The sequence below is a fragment of the Juglans regia genome, chromosome 5, assembly GCF_001411555.2.
Source record: "Juglans regia cultivar Chandler chromosome 5, Walnut 2.0, whole genome shotgun sequence".
Classification (NCBI taxonomy): Eukaryota; Viridiplantae; Streptophyta; class Magnoliopsida; order Fagales; family Juglandaceae; genus Juglans; species Juglans regia.
The window spans coordinates 20,132,050-20,150,229 of NC_049905.1; the positions used below are offsets into that span (position 1 = coordinate 20,132,050).

General features: G+C 34.4%; 1 protein-coding gene across 2 annotated transcripts; it reads left to right on the forward strand.

Annotated features, from left to right (window-relative positions):
* The first annotated feature begins 15,161 nt into the window (after nt 1-15,161).
* Nucleotides 15,162-17,724, forward strand: LOC108999242 (scarecrow-like protein 3). 2 transcript variants are annotated; one of them, XM_018976098.2, is made up of 2 exons: nt 15,162-15,556; nt 16,055-17,724. In XM_018976098.2, exon 2 carries the CDS (start codon nt 16,080-16,082, stop codon nt 17,493-17,495), a length of 1,416 nt encoding a protein of 471 aa, XP_018831643.2. In that variant the 5' UTR covers nt 15,162-15,556; nt 16,055-16,079; the 3' UTR covers nt 17,496-17,724. The 2 variants fall into 2 exon arrangements, with proteins under 2 accessions (XP_018831643.2, XP_018831644.2); XM_018976099.2 differs by having other exon boundaries at nt 15,162-15,510.
* The last annotated feature ends 456 nt before the right edge of the window (nt 17,725-18,180 follow it).

Genomic DNA, 18,180 nt, shown 5'->3' on the forward strand with positions numbered 1-18,180 from the left:
ATAGACTGAATCGAATAAGCAGAAAATTGATCCCGTAATCTAATAATTTATGCAAGAAGTCTAGCAAATATAACATTTCAAATAGAGAGTAAACAAAGATGTGATCATTTAGTTGAAGAATATATTAAAACCATAAAATATTTAAATGACCAACCATCTTGAAATTGCTCAATGCATTAATAGAACTTATGTATCCTAATAAACAAAATATGTATAAAACTTTATTAATGGGAAAAAAAAGTTTAACATGATGTATTAAAAGATAACGACTCAAACATAATATAATTATAATAAAAAAAAGTTAATTGTTATTTTTTTTTATTAAAGAGAAGGAAATCACATGTCCAATAGTGACCCCTGCCCGAATTTATTAATGATCCATCACTTGTGACGGATGAAAACCGTGGTTACAATTACGAAAAATCTCACAAGACCAACCTACAATTACAAAACAATTAACCAAACAGCCAAGAAAAAACCTTCTAAACAGGCCTAATGAATAACACAAAAATAAATATCACCCAACAGCAAAGTCTCGGCACAACTCATTTGGATATGAGTTGGATAGATCTGCACTACCCCCTTCCCAATTTTGACACTACACAATAAGAGGTATTCAATTCTCACAGCATCCCCTTATGGATTTAACACCTAACCTCATGCGATTTGCACCGAATGGATGCAATGCCCCATTTATCCATCCTTATTAAACCTCGCAGCATAGCAGGTGAATCCAACGTATTTCTCCATTCTGCATCACCCACTCTTGCCCCCCACCGAGCAAGCCAATCCGCAACAGCATTCCCTTCCCTAAATATGTGAGATAATTTGTAATCCATATATTTAATCAGCTCCTGAATCTCCTCCCAGTAGTCCTCCAAATACCAGATTCCGCACCTATTTTTCTGCAGCCACGACAGAACAACCTGTGAATCCACTTCAATATCTAGAATAGAAAAATTTAATTCTTTACAACGTTTAATCCCTTCCAGAACAGAAAAAAGTTAATTGTTATGGTCATATGCATCACTAATCAAAATATAATTATTTCTGTTTAGATCTATACACAAACCAGAAATATCGAGATAAGTTAGGACTATCATATTTGGATTATTAACATAAGTTAGATGATCTTCTAGATCCTTGAGGTTGGAAAAATTCATTTAGACCAATTTTTCTTTTTCCTTCAGAGATGCTTGATATAGATCCACCAAATATTTGGACGTACGACAAGTATGTAACCAATGTTTTTTCATACCACACCTATGACATTTATTTTCATATTTCTTTAAAGACTCTGCAAGTTTTATTTTCATCTTGTTTTGTCATGATGTGATTCTGACATTATGAAGTTTTTTTCTTTGAGAAAATTTGAGTAAGTTCCCCTTGATTCCGATAACTTTTCTTACCACTTCCAAAGTCGCAATCACGATTTTCCTTTATTATAATGAAATGAGATTCCATTCGCTTAAGGGAATGTAGAGAACCGGTTGGACAAGACAAATAATTTTTTATTAACAACTTGTTGTTTCGTTCAACCACTAGTAAATAATATATTAGTTTAGAATACTTAGTAAACTTTCACACTTGATATTACTATTGCAGGAACACATTCGAGGCATAAATATATTATATATTTCATCTCAAACATATCCTAGTGATTTCTCTTCTCAACACAATTTCAATTATGCAACTTCAGGTTTATCCAATCATAATGAGCTTTTGAAAGGATTACGGTCTTTTGATACACATATCACTCCATTAAACTATTTCATAGAATCAATGAATCTTTATTGTGAGGTACTCAGTATTTTATAAAATTATTGCTTTAGAACGATCCTTCAGGCATACTCCATTTCCTTTCTTAATGGTATTTCTAAGATTGATTCATCAACATATTAAGTATGAGAAAGAAATATTTAAAATCGAGCTCACATAGAGAAGACAAGAATATTCATGGCATTGATATGATAATATCATACTCCATATAATATCACCTAAATCATATCAAGATTTTAAAAAATGATTTATATTGCAATAAACATATATCAAATTTATATAAGAGAAACTTATAGTAGTTGAGAAATGTTACTCAAATATTTTGTTAGATAAAAAGAATACAACAGTTGACAAAAGTCTCGTGTTAAATGCGTGTTGTAAAACTTAAGAAAAGTAGTAAAAGAATAATAAGATTGCAATATAAGAGTAGCTTTTTAGGAGCTTAATATCATTTACTTTGAATTTCTTGTGTTATACAAATGATCTTCAAGACACTCTTTTATAAGCATAAGAGGATAATAATTGTAAAGGAATGATACATGAATTAATGAAAGACATTGATGAATTTAAGAATTCCAAAAGTTGGTACATGAATGTGGTAGAATTCTAAAATATGGAATCTAAATGGTCATCCACCAAGTTCATGTATATATTTATAACATAAAATAATTTTTTTAAGTAATAAATTCAATAATATCATTTGCTTTTGTCTACAAAATTATTAACATGCAATATTAAAATTTGAATACCAAAGTCAGGATGATGTGTATAATTATATATTCTCGAGGAAATTTTGAGCCTTAACATTGCCATTACTTTCTCATTTTATGTAATTACCATCAACACCTTTTTGTGCTTTCTAATATTTTATGCTATAGACTCAAGTGTATGTTCTTTATATTAAGCTATAAACACAAAGAGATTACACAAAAATAAATCCATAAAGTAACGTTATTTCATGTGATTCGTTAGGTATATTTTATGATAAAAGAAACTTTATAATCTAACGTACTTAATCAAGCCACATCACTTTGTAGAAAACTCTTTCTACTGTACCCTCTAAAAGGTGTCGACCTTGTAATCACCTATTTACATGAAAATTTAGAAGAGGTTACAAGGGGCTCTTTGCACTCTCTCTCATGTGAATACTATGCATGTACTATTTCTGTGAATTATTCATTGAGTTCTACTACAAGAAAGCCCTTAAACTACACACCCTCCACGTTGGATGCCAACGTGTAATTTTTTTTCAAACTAAACGCGATACCCTTCAAGCACAATCTTCCCGCAAAACACATGACCTCTTCTTAAATTTCATTGTTGATTCCAGCAAAGATCTCCATTTGATCCTCACCTACCACCATGACCACAAAATCCAACTACCATCACTCCCAACTCCACCACCCGCCAGCAGAGTCTGTAAAAAGCTATATTTCTTCTCCATAGCACAACACCCTTCGTTATCCACAACACTCTCACTGAATCCAGAGCTTGAAAAAAACATGTGAACTGTAAGGATCCAAAGAGGGGGAGAGAGAAAGAGTTTGGTGGAGAAGCATATTTTTTTCCCTTGTTCTGTTCGTAGAGGGAGGGAGCTTCAACAAGGAAAACTTTGCATAGTGGGATTTTAGGGTAGCGGGGCTGCTTTGTAATAAGAGGAGGGGTAAGTTTTTTTTTATTTTTTGGGTGGGGGGTTCTGTTCTTTGCTTCTGAGTCTTCGTAGCAAGGGGCAAGAGGTGATGGGTTATTTTGTTTGAAACCGAACCTTGGCGTGGACAAATTCAACCGATGTGTGGTGTAAAAAATTAAACCAGCTTCCATTAGACTTTTTCTTGTTTATATGAGTGGGTTCATGTATACCTACGTTGTTAGATGTCATCTAACATATGGTCTGATTGCATCTTACTTGATTGGATTTTCGGTAATTGGTGTCTAGCAAAAATGTCCTTCAAATGTGCTTTTGTTGTTGCATTCTCAATTTCCTTTTGGCCATTCAGCTTCCTTTACCAATTGGCCCTTATAAGCAGTTTGAGACACATGTTGTCTTACCTTTTTTGTTTCTTCACTCATTATCTTTGGATTTGAGCGTTTAACTGGAGGACCCTCCAGTCATTCCATCCAGATCAGGTCGTAAGGCATGGATTTCTATCTTTTGCTCAGCTCCTCATGCTTCGCTTTTGTCCTTCAATTCTTACATGACTTTTTGTTGGAAACATTTTAAAAGAATTATATATTATATTTATTATTAATAATATTCTTGGATTTAGTTTAGAAGTTATAAACTATTTTGGAAAGAGTAAGACTATAGAGCTTATAAGCTTATGCTTATGGTTATAATAATTTGGGTTGATTTTATGAGATATAGTTGTTGAACAGTTCAGTCATCAATGGTATTGGCCTTATGTACAATTGACCCTAGCAGTTTTTTTTTTTTTTTGGGTGGGGGGTCGAATCACCCCTATGTTAAGAATGAGTTTTAATGATTTATTGCAAGGATGTGACAAAACTTTCTTTAAAAATAAATACCAAAAGGATGCACCTGGTGGGATTCAAACATCTGTAAACTATTTGGGGTAGGCCTTGAAGCTTTTCTCTCACTATTTTCTTCTTTTAAAGACCCTCTACACCAACACTTTAGCAAAAAATCTTGCAATTCTTTCCATGCGCTTTTTAAAACTTATTTCTAACCAAGATCATGACAAGCTCTGTAGGCGTCGATTTCGTGTTCAGCTAGATTGAGTTGATTGGTCTAACAGGTTTTTCTAATCACGTCTTCAACAAATTGACTAGCAAGTTCATAGCCCCAACCCAGCCTACATGTCTAGGTCAATCCAAGGAAGGGCGCCTTTTTTGTTACTCTATCGGGTGTATCACTGCCTTGAAATGCCCAAAACCCCATTATGCCCTCTATTTTATTGTGTCGTTCAGTGTGTTGAATGAACAGATACTCTTGACACTTGGGTGAGGGACGTTCATGTCACACATTTGTGGTGAAGTAGAGGAAGAAGTGAATGATGGACCAACAGTTGGGCTTGCAACCATTAGCTCGAAATCTCATTATGCCATATGTCGAGTTGTCTGTTGGTGGCTTGAGTAGGGTGAAAAATTTACGGTCTGGACTAGAAAAATTGACTGGACCAGACTGAAAATTGGCTTTGTCTAAATTTGGGGGACTGAATGGGTTTCGGTCTGATCCCGGGGTTTGTGATTTTTGGATCGGACTGTACTGAAACCGACCGAACTATATTTATTTTTTAAAATTTTATATAGATAAATATATTTTTTTATAGAATAATTGTATAAGTTAATTGTGTAATTTTTATCTAATCTATTATCATTGACTTTATAAAATGTTAAATAATATATGCTATCAATTAATAATATATTATAAATCATATGAAAATTTATGTCATTATATGTAGATACATTCATAGATACTATATTACTTACACTTAATTAAAATAATTAGGTAATCAGTTTTTAAATACCTAAGTTGCAAACAAACATGAATAATCTATATACAATGAAATTATTTAATATTCATTAACCATACATAAAATGTAGGACATTATTAATAATTGTGCATACTAATATAAGTTAGTAAGTAGTAACTATCAACATCATAAATATAATTATAGTGAAATATTTTTTTTTAATGAGTTAGTTACATAATCCACATTAATAATTCATTTCATTTTAATTTTAATAATTTAAATAACTTTTTTATAAATTTATTTGCAAAAAAAATGAAACAAAATAATAAAATAATTGGGCTGAACCAAACAGACCGATAGCTAACGGTCCGGTCCACTAACGATGATGGGTCCGGTTCTAAAAAACGATGGACTGATTTACACCCCTAGGCCTGTGGTATGTTAGTTAGCTTACTTATATTTTAATCCATTGTGGGCCTAGTATTAGTCTATGTTACATTTTTATATTTTTTTACACTTTCTGCTATTGACATTTGAGTTTCTCATTGGTTTTTGATTGTAAATGCTGGTAGCTGTGTTCCTTCCATTATATGTGGGGACCGATTTATATGAATGTTATCTTTTGAGCAAATTAATACAAAATCCTGTTATCTCTTCCTTTTTTTTTCTACATTCTTCTGGAAGTACTCACCCAACAACTACTGAAATACCTTCATCTCAAGGGTGTAACAATTCTTGGTATCAGATATTTCTATCCAAGAAGCATCTTGAAAGGTTGAAAGAACTCGCATGAATCAACTATAGGAGGGGTTGGCCTCTTTCAAGAAAACAACTTACTCTTAGTTCAAAACCATTGACATTCTTGACATTTTATTTATCAATATAAACTACTAAATGATCTGCAAGAAACTCATCTTCCATTCAAGTATGCAATCTAGTTTATATAAGTTTCATGGTAGAAATTGCTCGCTCAATAGTGGCAGTAGAAACAAGAAGAGCTAATGTTGGAAGAATAACCTGTCAATCAAATAATAAGTCTTTGAATTTTTTGAAATTGATAGTTATTTGCATAACTTAGATAATGTAGATATATATTGAAAGTCTAGATGTGTCAATACATCAAGCTCATAATACTGCAACTGAATTTTCAAAATGGATTTTTCCTGCTCATCTTGTGGATAAAACTTCTCAACCAATTTGCATATATCATCAATTTTAAATGATTTGTATGAACTTTTAGGGTTTAAAACAACATTAATAATGAGAAGTTCCATTGTATGGTAATTAGATTCATTGTTCATTTCTAGCAACTCGAAGTCTATTGTAGCAATAAATATATCAATCCTAAAATGATACTCCATTGTTGTCAATGACTTGTCAACTTAATAATGATATTTACCTCGAGCTCTAGTATAATGACCATTCATATTAAGAATGTCAATTTGGTGTTGTTCACAAAATGTTTAACATCGACAAGCAAATACTCCTACCCACATCTCTTAGCTTTTGAATGAGTATTTTTATAGTTAAAACTAAGCTTATGGCATTCACAATGTCTTAGAAATTTTATTGCAAAGATTGACAAAGTGCATTAGTGATTCTCATGATTTTCTTCATTATATTTAATATCAGAATAAATTCAAATAATGTTAATATCATGTAAGTCGCTTAAGCATCACCGTGTTGAGAATAATTTGATCTCTCATTTGATAGAGTATTGATAATTGAGTAAGTAGCACCAAACAACATCCTTATCTGGCTACAAACAGATTGAAAATGAGATCCTCATCTGGTATCTCCAGCTTATTGTGGCGTACCAATTTGATTTGCCCATTTTCTAGTCTCAATTTCATTGGAAGCGATCAAACTTTCAATTGTAGCAGTTTGATCATATTGTAATTCATCATTACGTTTAGAAGAACCAACAACAATATTGATAATGCATGTCATGGCAAAGAATTGATGAATATGTTTGGCTTCTCTAGAGGCTGCAACTAAAGCTAATTGTAGTTTGAGCCTAATAATGCACATAATATGTGTAGGGACAATATTTAAGAAATAAAGCTTGTAATCCATTCTATTCACCACACACACTACTTCTTCCATCATATTCCTGATATCAAGTATTATCAATTTGGAGGTTGTAACGAGAAAGAACAATACATATCTCATTTTTTAGAGTTAGCGCCATAGTATATTTGACATGCACAGTATGAAAAAATCGCTCTTTAATAAAAATATCTTTATCAACAAATCTAAAAATAATAATCATTTGTTCTCTTTTGGACCCATCTAGAGTGTTGTCAATGAGAATACAAAATTTGGCATCCTCGATTTTTTTACTAATCACATTGCGCACTTTATTTGCATATATATTTAAAATTTCCTTTTGAATTTTGGGTGATGTATATTTGACATTCTGTGAAACATTTTCCATGACAACTCCATCAACTTAATTATTTTCACTTGCTAGAAGTTTTCTTAATTCAATGAAGTTACCTTAATTTTTGGAGTCCAAGCTTTCATTATGACCTCTAAAAGCACAAGCTTGGAATATATGCCATCAAATACTATCAATCAAAGTTTTGAGCCGCAACCAATTATTCTCCATCTCTTGTGATACTTGTTTTTTACCTAACTTGTCAATATGTCTTGAATGATTCATTATATCCTCACAACATTTCAAAACATTTTTATGCTGTGAGTTTGGATCTCTCCAACATGTCCTATTAAAGGATAATTCATTCTATCATTCAATTTTTTTCAATGTCAAATCCTTTATCAGTAAATGCATCTGATCCTAGACAACCCATTGATTTCTTAGATAAAAATTAGGAGGAACACATTGGGGTTACTAGGAGAAACTGAAAGGGGTTAACATATCACCATGAGTAAGGATTGCTGAAACATCCCTCAACAACTTTTATAACAATCCCAAAGGGAATTCCCATAGCCTTGCTACCTACTCAAAAAATTAAGTAACATCAGATGTAGGATGAAGGAAATGAGAGAAAAGTGGTTGAGCTATTATTGTGATTCCAAGTGGAATCCAGATCATAAGTTTTTCAATCCTAAATTTCTTAATTGATTATGTTAAAGAGGAATTTTCAAGGAACCTGAGATGGATGAGGGTCCTACAGTTGAGGAAAGTGTGGAATTGAGACAAAAACACAACTGGCCCAAGATCTCCCTACATGCCTCAATTGGCCCTCAAGGGCCCAAAACCATGAGAGTTCGAGGTAGGGTGGGAACTTAAGAAGTGATAGTCCTCATTGATTATGAGAGTACCCATAATTTCTTAGATTCGTTACTTGTTAGGAAGGCAAACTTACCAATCAATAGTGTTAAGAGGGTAAGGGTAAGGGTTAGGGTTGCAAATGGGAAACAAATTGTTATTGAAGGCAAATGTGTTAGGATGACATTTAAAGTGCAGGGCATCATAGTCATCATGGATGTACATGTGTTGGTCTTTGTTGGGTGTGATATGGTGTTAGAGGTTTAGTGGTTAAGAGAATTGGGACCCATTATGTGGAACTTTGTAGATCTCTCAATGGAATTCCATCACACTGGCAGAGAAGTCAAACTCAAGGGAGTCAACCCTTTTACCCATATTGAAGAATGGGGCCTCAACAAGCACAATAAATTAGAAAAGATGGGATTGTTGTTACAGTTACTGGAGGAAGGAAACACACAATGGCTCCCCACACCCAAGAACCGATGACCATGCAATTAACCTCTTTCTTAATATCCCACCTATGACAATAAGACCCTACAAATATCCCTACTTCCAAAAAGATGAAATAGAAAAAATTGCGAAGGAGCTGCTAAGTACAGGGGTGTTTCAACCTAGCCAAAGCTTATACTCATCTCATGTGCTATTGGTAAAAACAACTGTTGGGTTTTAGAGAATGTGTGTGGACTATCGAGTATTAAACAAGGTTTCTGTGAAGGATAAATACTCCATAACTGTTGTGGAGGAATTATTCGATGAATTAAGTAGGCTGAGTTGTTTTCAAAGCTGGATTTGCGTTCAGGGTATTACCAAATCTGGGCCACTATGAGGTTTTAATTATGTCCTTTAGGTTAACTAATGCCCCATCGACCTTCCAAAGCTTAATGAATGAGATTTTTAAGCCTTATTTACCAATATTCATTCTTTTTCTTTTTTTTTTTAATGATATTTTGGTGTATAGAAAGTTAGCTGAAGACCATGTTGAGTAGTTAAGGTTAACTTTGGAGGTCCTAAGGCAGCATAATTTGCTGGCCAAAGTCTTTAAGTGTAAGTTTGCAAGCTCAAATGTGGCTTATTTGGGCCACTAGATCTTAATAGAGGGAGTGATAGTTGACATTGGGAAACTTAAGGCTATAGAGGAATGGCCATTTCCCACTTCCCTAAAATCTCTTAGGGGACTTTTTGGCTTAACAGGGTATTACAAAAGGTTTAGGGTTTTGGGGGCATATCATGGCCATTACTAGTTTTTTAAATAATAACCAGCTCTTTTGGACCCTTGAGGCAAATGAAGCATTTTTTAAATTGAAGATTGCAGTCATTCCATTTTTAGCTTTACCAAAAGTTTCAATTCCCTTTATCATAAAATGTGATGCCTTGGGGGGGCGATAGAGGTTGTGTTAATACTGAGGAATAAACCTATTGCCTACTTCAGTCGAGCTCTTGAAGGATGAGTTTTGGCTTGGTCGACCTATAAAAAGGAGCTTTATGCTCTAGTAGCTACTATATAGAAATGAAGACCTTATCTACTTAGGCAATCCTTTACAATTATGATTGACTATCAAAACCTCAAATACCTGCTGGAATAAAAGGTAGGAACTTCTATGTAGCAAAAGTAGATCTCTAAGTTATTTGGTTAAGACCTAGTGGTTAAGTTTAAAAGGGAATAGAAAAATAAAGTTGCGGATTCTCTATCTAAAAGGGATGATGGTGCTAAGCAAGAAATGGAAGCTAGGATCTCAGACTTGTCTATTCGAACTACATAATGGTGGGAAGAATTTAAGGCATGCTACGCTAAAGACCCTTATACAGTGGGGTATTGATCTCTCAACATGAGAAATGAACTTTACCCCAGAAATGCTCAAGGCTAAAGCTCCTATAATTACTTCATAGCAATCTCTTAGGTGGGCATTTCAGGTATGATAAGACCCTGCATCGAATCAAAATGGAGTTCTTCTGGCCAGGGCTAAAGGCAGATACAAAAAGGTTCATTGAGATTTTTTAGGGTGTCAAGGCAAACTAGTCCAAACCCAATGGCCAATTGCAACCCTTCCCCATTCCCTCCAACCATGGTCTCATATCACCATGGATTTTTTGGAAGGTTTGCCATTTTCTTAAGGGTACAACAGTCTTTGGGTTGTAGTGGACAGACGTAGTAAATTTACTCATTCACCCCCCTTAACCCACTCTTTTTTTGGCTAAAACAATGGCTCAACTATTCATGAAAAACATCCTCAAACTACATAGAATGCCCCATTCTATCATCTCAAATAGAGGGAATAACTTCATCAGTCTCTTTTGGCAAGAGCTATTCAGATCTCAGGGTATACAATTAGCCTTCAACACGTCATATTAACCCTAAATTGATGGTCACACCGAGAATGTCAATAAATGTTTGAAAAATTACCTAAGGAGTTTTGTGGGAGACCAACCTAAGGGGTGGACTAAGTGGGTGCCCTTAGCTGAGTGGTCATATAACACCTCACAACACTCATCTACCAGTATGACCCCCTTTGAAGCCCTCTGTGGCTATGCACACCCACGTCTACTACCTTAGGTTCCTGGGACTACCAAGGTTGAAGTAGTGGAGGAGGGCCTTCAGTCTAGGCACCAAATACTCTAGCTACTGTGACACAATCTACAAAAGGCACAAGAGCGGATGAAAAAATACACAGATCTGAAACAAAAGGAACAAACTTTCGAGATTGGGGAGTGGGTTTACTTCAGATTAGCCCTATCGTCAGCTACTTGTGGCTCACCGACGGAACCTTAAACTCACGTCTCACTTTTTTAATCCCTTCAAGCTCACCTAGTGAAATTTTCTTTCTATCAACTAAGGGAAATTAAGCAAGTGCATTGCACATGCCCGCCACACTAGTTTATTTTAACATAGTAGCTCATTGTTGGGAAAATGGGTTGTAAAGGCCCATGAGAACTTAAGACTCGCTGACATCTAAAAACTTGATGAGGTAAGTGTGTCATCTTGCCTTAGATATAATGATAATATATAAGAAACATCAATCCCTTCAGACTTGTGAATTCACTATGATCATAGTGGTGAGAAGTAGCATAACACATTTAACTTTTTTTTGGTGTATCTATTGAAGAAGGGTGACAATTCGTGTTTATGTGCGTGTTTGTATCCTATTAAATAATGGATATTCGACTATATGGTTCAAACTAAACACGACCCGTTAAGCTAAACGGGTTATACTTTCAAATCTTAACACGACCTTTTAAATAACGGATGACACGACACGATCCATTTTCACTTTTTTAATAATTACTTAGAAATGGGTCAACACAACATGACTCATTCAACTCGTTTTATGTAAGTGGTTTGAACTAACCCGCTTAACCCATTTAACCTGATTAACATAATCTCACCAAAAAAATAAAATGTATATTTATTAGTAGGCATAATATCCAAAAAAAAAAAAAAAAACAATAAGATTACCTACTAACAAAAGATATTAATATTTTTTAGATTTTAACCTATAATAAAATCAATATTACAAACAAAACCAATATTGCAAACCAACAATAACAAATATGAGCATATATCCAAAATCTCAATTCTAACAATAAAAACGTAAGCATATTAAGAAATACTAATATTACAACTCAATAATAATAAAATTATAATTTTAAAACAAAATTTAAACAGATTATTATGGATAGATTTCAGGTTAAGTGGATTGACCCGCTTATTAATCATGTCTTAATGGGTTGATCCGTTTTGATTTAAACTCATTTATATCAAACCAAATATACTAATTTTGTTTTGTGTTCGTATTGAATTTACGGATCATGTCATATATAGTTACCTTTGATAATACAACAAGAGGCGGAAAAACTTTTAGGCCCCATTTGGATTCATAAAGTATTTTATCTTATCTCATTTCACTATTACAACTTTTTCAAATTTTTATACAAAATATAATAAACAATTCAACTTTTTCAAATCTCAATTCAACTTTTTCAAATCCTAAAATAATAATAATATTAAAAAATAATATTCAAATAATATTATTTTTAATTTTTATCTTTTATCTAATCTAAAATTATTTTATCTCATCTTTCAATTTAAACCAATCCTTAATACTAGAGGCGTCGACACATCATATTTAATAAGACAAGACACAAATATGACACCATATGCACATAGATCCAATGGTTAAGTCAGAGCATTTAATGCAACTATCGTAGATATAATTATGCATCTCAAACAATGACTAATAGAATAAAAATTGAATTATTTATTATATTTTGTATAGAAATTTAAAAAAATTGTAATAATAAAATGAGATGAGTTGAGGTAAGTTTTGAATGCAAACGTCTTAAATTAAAACAAAATATAAGGTGAAATGCTTGGAACCATTAACCATCTAAAAACTCATATAAAGTTTATTCTAAAGAAAGTAATTTAAGCATCGAAGTATTTCCACACTAGACACTCCCTGCAAGCTTTGTTTGCTTGGCAAGAACCTTCAACGAGGAGACAGAGGATCAAGTTCTTGGTATCGAAAACCATACCGACAGGGATAACTGACCCCTCCCATCCCGAAGAGAGGTCTGTACCAATAGAGAATATGCGAGTACATTAGAATGATGGGGCTGGTGGGTGCAATGCAACTAGTTGGTGCATGGCCCTATTTTTTTTTTTTATGGGTTCCTCCCTTTATGTAGTTTGGGTCTGAATGCAACAATGGCCAACACAATTGGGGCAAGTCCCATCTCTGGATGGCCCACTTCTTCAAAGTTAATGCCACATTGCCACTTTTAGGCAAAAAAAAAAAAAAAAAACTCCTGTGATTCCATTAGGATGTCATCTTCCACTTCAAAGGAAACCCAAAAAGAAATCCACTTTGCATGTGTTTAACTTGCTGCTCCTTTTATCTTCTTTTATGGTTCAGCATTTCACTCTCTCTGTCTCTCAAATCTCCCTAGAGTAGACAGATGGGTTGAGTTTAGAGTGCGGATTTAGGACTTCACAATCAAAGCCATGAGTTCACGAATGGCACACCACTATATCACTACTTTTGTCCCCGACATGAATGGTGTCTTAGACTTTCTTTCCAGTACTCAAATCCCTTTTGGTTAATGCTCTTTTTTTCCAGGAAAAAAAAGTTTAGATTATGACTCTCAAATTCCTTAATATTTTTTTCTAATTTCTTTCGTTATTTTCTTTCCTTCCAAACAATAATTCAATATTTGTTTTTCTTTTAAAAAAAAAAGTGACTTCATTTAATTCAATATCATAGGGTCAAGCCTCGAACACGTCGTTACTGCTGGTGGCCACGTGAATCCATGGAGTACTTGAGGAAACTAACCTACTCAATGTTGTCACATTTATGACAGTGATGTCACCATGTATGATGTATCTATGGATTATGGGTATAAATGCTTTGTACACTCATCACTTCCATCTTAATTTTGAGACTCTTTTTTCAACAATTTACCATAGAGATTATGTTCTTAGATTTCCATCTAATGTATTATATTATGGCATAAAAAAACTGATGTTTTGATTTTGGAAAATGCTAGTCATTCTGATGGGATTTTTTTTTTATTTAGTGATTAAGAAAATATTTTTTAATGATGTTATAAATTTTTTTATTTTTTTAAAAAATATTTAATAGTGCTAAAAAAATACATGTGAAAAAAATAATAAAAAAAGCATCTCAAATATACTAGCAGGAGCTCCCAACTACATGTTAAAAAAATACCTTTTTTTTTTTTTTTGAGAGAAAATATAAAAGAATCCCAACTATTTTTGAATGGATTGAAACAGAAGTTGAACAAAGAAAGAAGAGATAATACACAGTTGCATTCAACTGTAAACGATGACCCAAAGTCTGAAGACAATGAATGACGTTCTGGAACATGTCATAGATAATGCATTTACAGTTGCCCCCTCGAGAAAATGAAAGCCACACTCAAAGTACCACATGCTTGCCACGACATAACAGAGCCCAAACACGTAACGACAGTTACCTAAAGAGTTGGTTGTATGAAAGCATTTGATGGAAATTTCGTAATAGAAGTTAAGGTGAGAAGTGTATGTAATTGTACTCTTAAACCATCTTTTTGAATATTTTTAAGATATTATTATTGTTCTTAAATTATACGAATTTATACGAGTTTAGCTCATTTAATAACTCGGGTTTATTCGAAATTGATGTGATAGATTTTCACGTTAGCGATATGTTTAATATTTAAAAAAAAAATCAAATTTGCAAATAAAATCATTTGAGATAGATATATTGATGTTTAAAACTTTAATGATGTCGGCAAAATAATCAATTTCTTTAAGATATTATGGAGAAAATTGGGATGGAAATTGATTTTCAAAATTGACAGCCAAGACTCTAAGAAGTAATATAGTTGTGGCTGTTTTTATTTTCTTAACCATCTTGGCCAGCAGCCTCTGTCCTTTTAACAGAAGAAGATAAGACCAATTGTATGGTCATTGCCTTTGAAAGCAAACAAAATGAGGGTTTTGGAAGTATGTAGGGAGCTTTCTTGTAATTCCCACAAACCCCACTAGGAAACAAAACTGAGGGCAATTTGTTTTGTCTTTGTAATGTTTGGATCGGAGCAACCTTTGGGAATATTAAGAAGTCACCAGGACAGCCATGATTCCCTATTCACCTAATGTAATGCCAAAAAAAAAAAAATTAAGAAAAAAAAAGTGGAAGTTTCAGAGTGTGTGAAAAGAAAGAGGATTTCTAGAGAGAGAGAGTGAGCGCAAAGGAAAAGGCTCACCTTCTCACAAATTCCATATTCCACTTGGGGGAAGGGGAAGGACAACAAAACAGTAACGACAAAAAGACTCCTCCACGCATTGTCGACAACGTAGCCATGAACAAGTCCTTCCAAACAAGATAGTAGCTTTAATTAAGCCAAGTTGAATTTTTTCTGAGACACAAACAGAGGAAACCCCAACACCCCCCCACCCAAAAAAACCCATAAGATCAGCTCCGTGTTCTTAGAGAGAGATTAGAGAAGCGATCTTTGGAATTCTCAAGGGGCTCTATGTGGGTTCTTGATCAATTACAAAACCCAGTAAGGATTTGGCTGTTCGTGTTTTAGTTGGCTAGTTCTGGTTCTGGTATGGTTAAGCTGGTTCTGTTTGTCTTCTTTGTTCAGTTTGTGACTATTTAGGTGCTTTTCTTTGTCATTTTGAACTAAATTGTTGAAATCTTGAATAACCTTTTGAGCTTTTGTTTTGGGAATATTTCATTTCTGATCATTCTCTCCAATTTAGGTCCGTTTGTTGTTTAATCCTAGCCTTCTGCTTTTTTGCCTGTTCTTTCTTCCTTGCATGGTGATCTGGTTTATTTGTTAGATTCTTCACCTCTTAGACTTACAACCAAGCCCTCAAAGCACTCTGATCCTGCATTCGTTAGCTTTGTTATTGTGAATTGGTGAAAGGCGTCTAAACATTTTTATCAAAATCCGATTTTATGCAAATTTGGCGCTTGCATGAGCATTTGTTGTGTCGTTAGAAGACTTGGACTTTCTCATAGTTTAGATTCTTTTTTGAGGTGAGTGTCGTTCTCCTTCTGTTGACAATTATTGTCTGTCTTTGTTCCCCGATTCCCCCCAGTTGTTGTGATCGTTATAAAGCACCAATGTTTCAAGAAGAAGGGTCTTCGTCTGTTACTTCATCACCTCTCCAATTATTTTCCATGATGTCACCTCCACCGAGCTTAGGATCACCGTACCCGTGGCTCAAAGAACTTAAATCCGAAGAGCGGGGTTTGTACTTGATCCACTTATTGCTCACTTGTGCAAATCATGTTGCTGCTGGTAGTCTTGAAAATGCAAATATTGCCCTTGAGCAGATCTCCCTACTTGCTACTCCTGATGGTGATACCATGCAGCGCATGGCTGCATACTTCACTGAAGCACTTGCTGATAGAATCCTAAAAGCTTGGCCCGGTCTTCACAAAGCCCTCAATTCCACTAGAATATCTTTGGTGTCGGAAGAAATTCTTGTTCAGAAACTGTTTTTTGAGATGTTTCCCTTCTTGAAGGTGGCCTTTGTGCTCACAAACCAGGCCATTATTGAAGCAATGGAAGGGGAAAAGGTGGTTCATATCATTGACCTGAATGCTGCTGAACCTGCCCAATGGGTTGCTCTTATTCAAGTTTTGAGCACACGACCTGAAGGCCCACCCCATTTGAGAATTACCGGGGTCCATCAACAGAAAGAGGTTCTGGATCAAATGGCATATAGACTGACCGAAGAAGCTGAAAAATTGGATATACCATTTCAGTTCAATGCCGTGATTAGTAAATTGGATAATCTGGATTTTGAAAAGCTCCGTGTGAAAACCGGGGAGGCTCTAGCAATCTGCTCAGTTCTCCAATTGCATTCCTTGTTGGCCTTTGATGATGAACTCTTGAGAAAGAAATCCCCAGTAGCATCAAAGAATCTGAATGGAATTCACTTACCTAGAGTCCTGCAGATTAACCAAAGCACACTTGGTGAGCTGCTCGAGAAAGATTTGGTTAACGGGCATAGCCAGAGTCCTGATTCAGCTTCTTCATCACCCATATCCTCAAATCCTTCAGCGAAGATGGATAACTTTCTTAATGCCTTGTGGGGTTTCACACCAAAGCTCATGATAATAACAGAACAAGATTCTAACCACAATGGATCAACTCTAATGGAGAGGCTTTTGGAAGCTCTTCACTCCTATGCAGCATTGTTTGACTGTTTGGAGTCTGCTGTGCCGAGAACATCATTGGAGAGATTGAAGTTAGAGAAGATGCTGTTTGGGGAGGAAATTAAGAACATTATAGCATGTGAAGGATCTGAGAGGAAAGAAAGGCATGAAAAGCTTGAGAAGTGGATTCAAAGGTTTGATTTGGCTGGGTTTGGGAATGTGCCTTTAAGCTATTACGGTATGTTGCAGGCAACAAGATTGTTGCAAGGTTTTGGTTGTGATGGGTATAAGGTCAAGGAAGAAAACGGTTGTGTAGTAATATGCTGGCAAGACCGAGCCTTGTTTTCAGTATCGGCTTGGAGGTGTAAAAGATGAGATTTTAAGAAAATACTGATCTCCCAGGTTTTAGTACTTGTTCTTTCCTTTTTTGTGTGAAAGAATTTTGTTAGCCTGCAATTGAATACTGTTAAGAGTGTTCTAAATGGTCTTTCACTTAGCCAGCCTAAAAAATAGGCTGCCTTCTTTTATTACCTACATACAGAATTTGTTTAATTCTTCTCATTTTATATCTAATGGAAACTTTAACTAATGTTTGGTTTGTATCTGTATAAAGTCTTGTATTTATCAAAATTGTTGTCCGAGCACTTCTTGTGCACATGAATTTCTAGTGTTTCAGTCGAATTGCATGGCTTTGAACTTTGTTCTGCAGCAATGCCTGCATATGGTTTCATCATTTCTGCATTGAAAAGTAAACCATCATATTTCTCTTTTTATTTGGGAATTTATTGAAACGTACATCAGAATAGTTCACACCATTGTCTAAATTAGCAATGATAATGCTAAATGAACTACAGTAGACTTTGCAGCATATTTTCTCTCATTCTGTCATTGTTTCACCAATGCTCAAAGTTTTCAAGTCACGTTAGTTTATAAGATAATATTTTTGATCAAATATTTCCCGTTCTCGAATCGCAGTGAAATACTATGAATAAGTAGGAAGACTCTTTAAAGTGTAGCAGTAACAAATAAGATTGAAAAACTCTATATATTATCCTTTTTA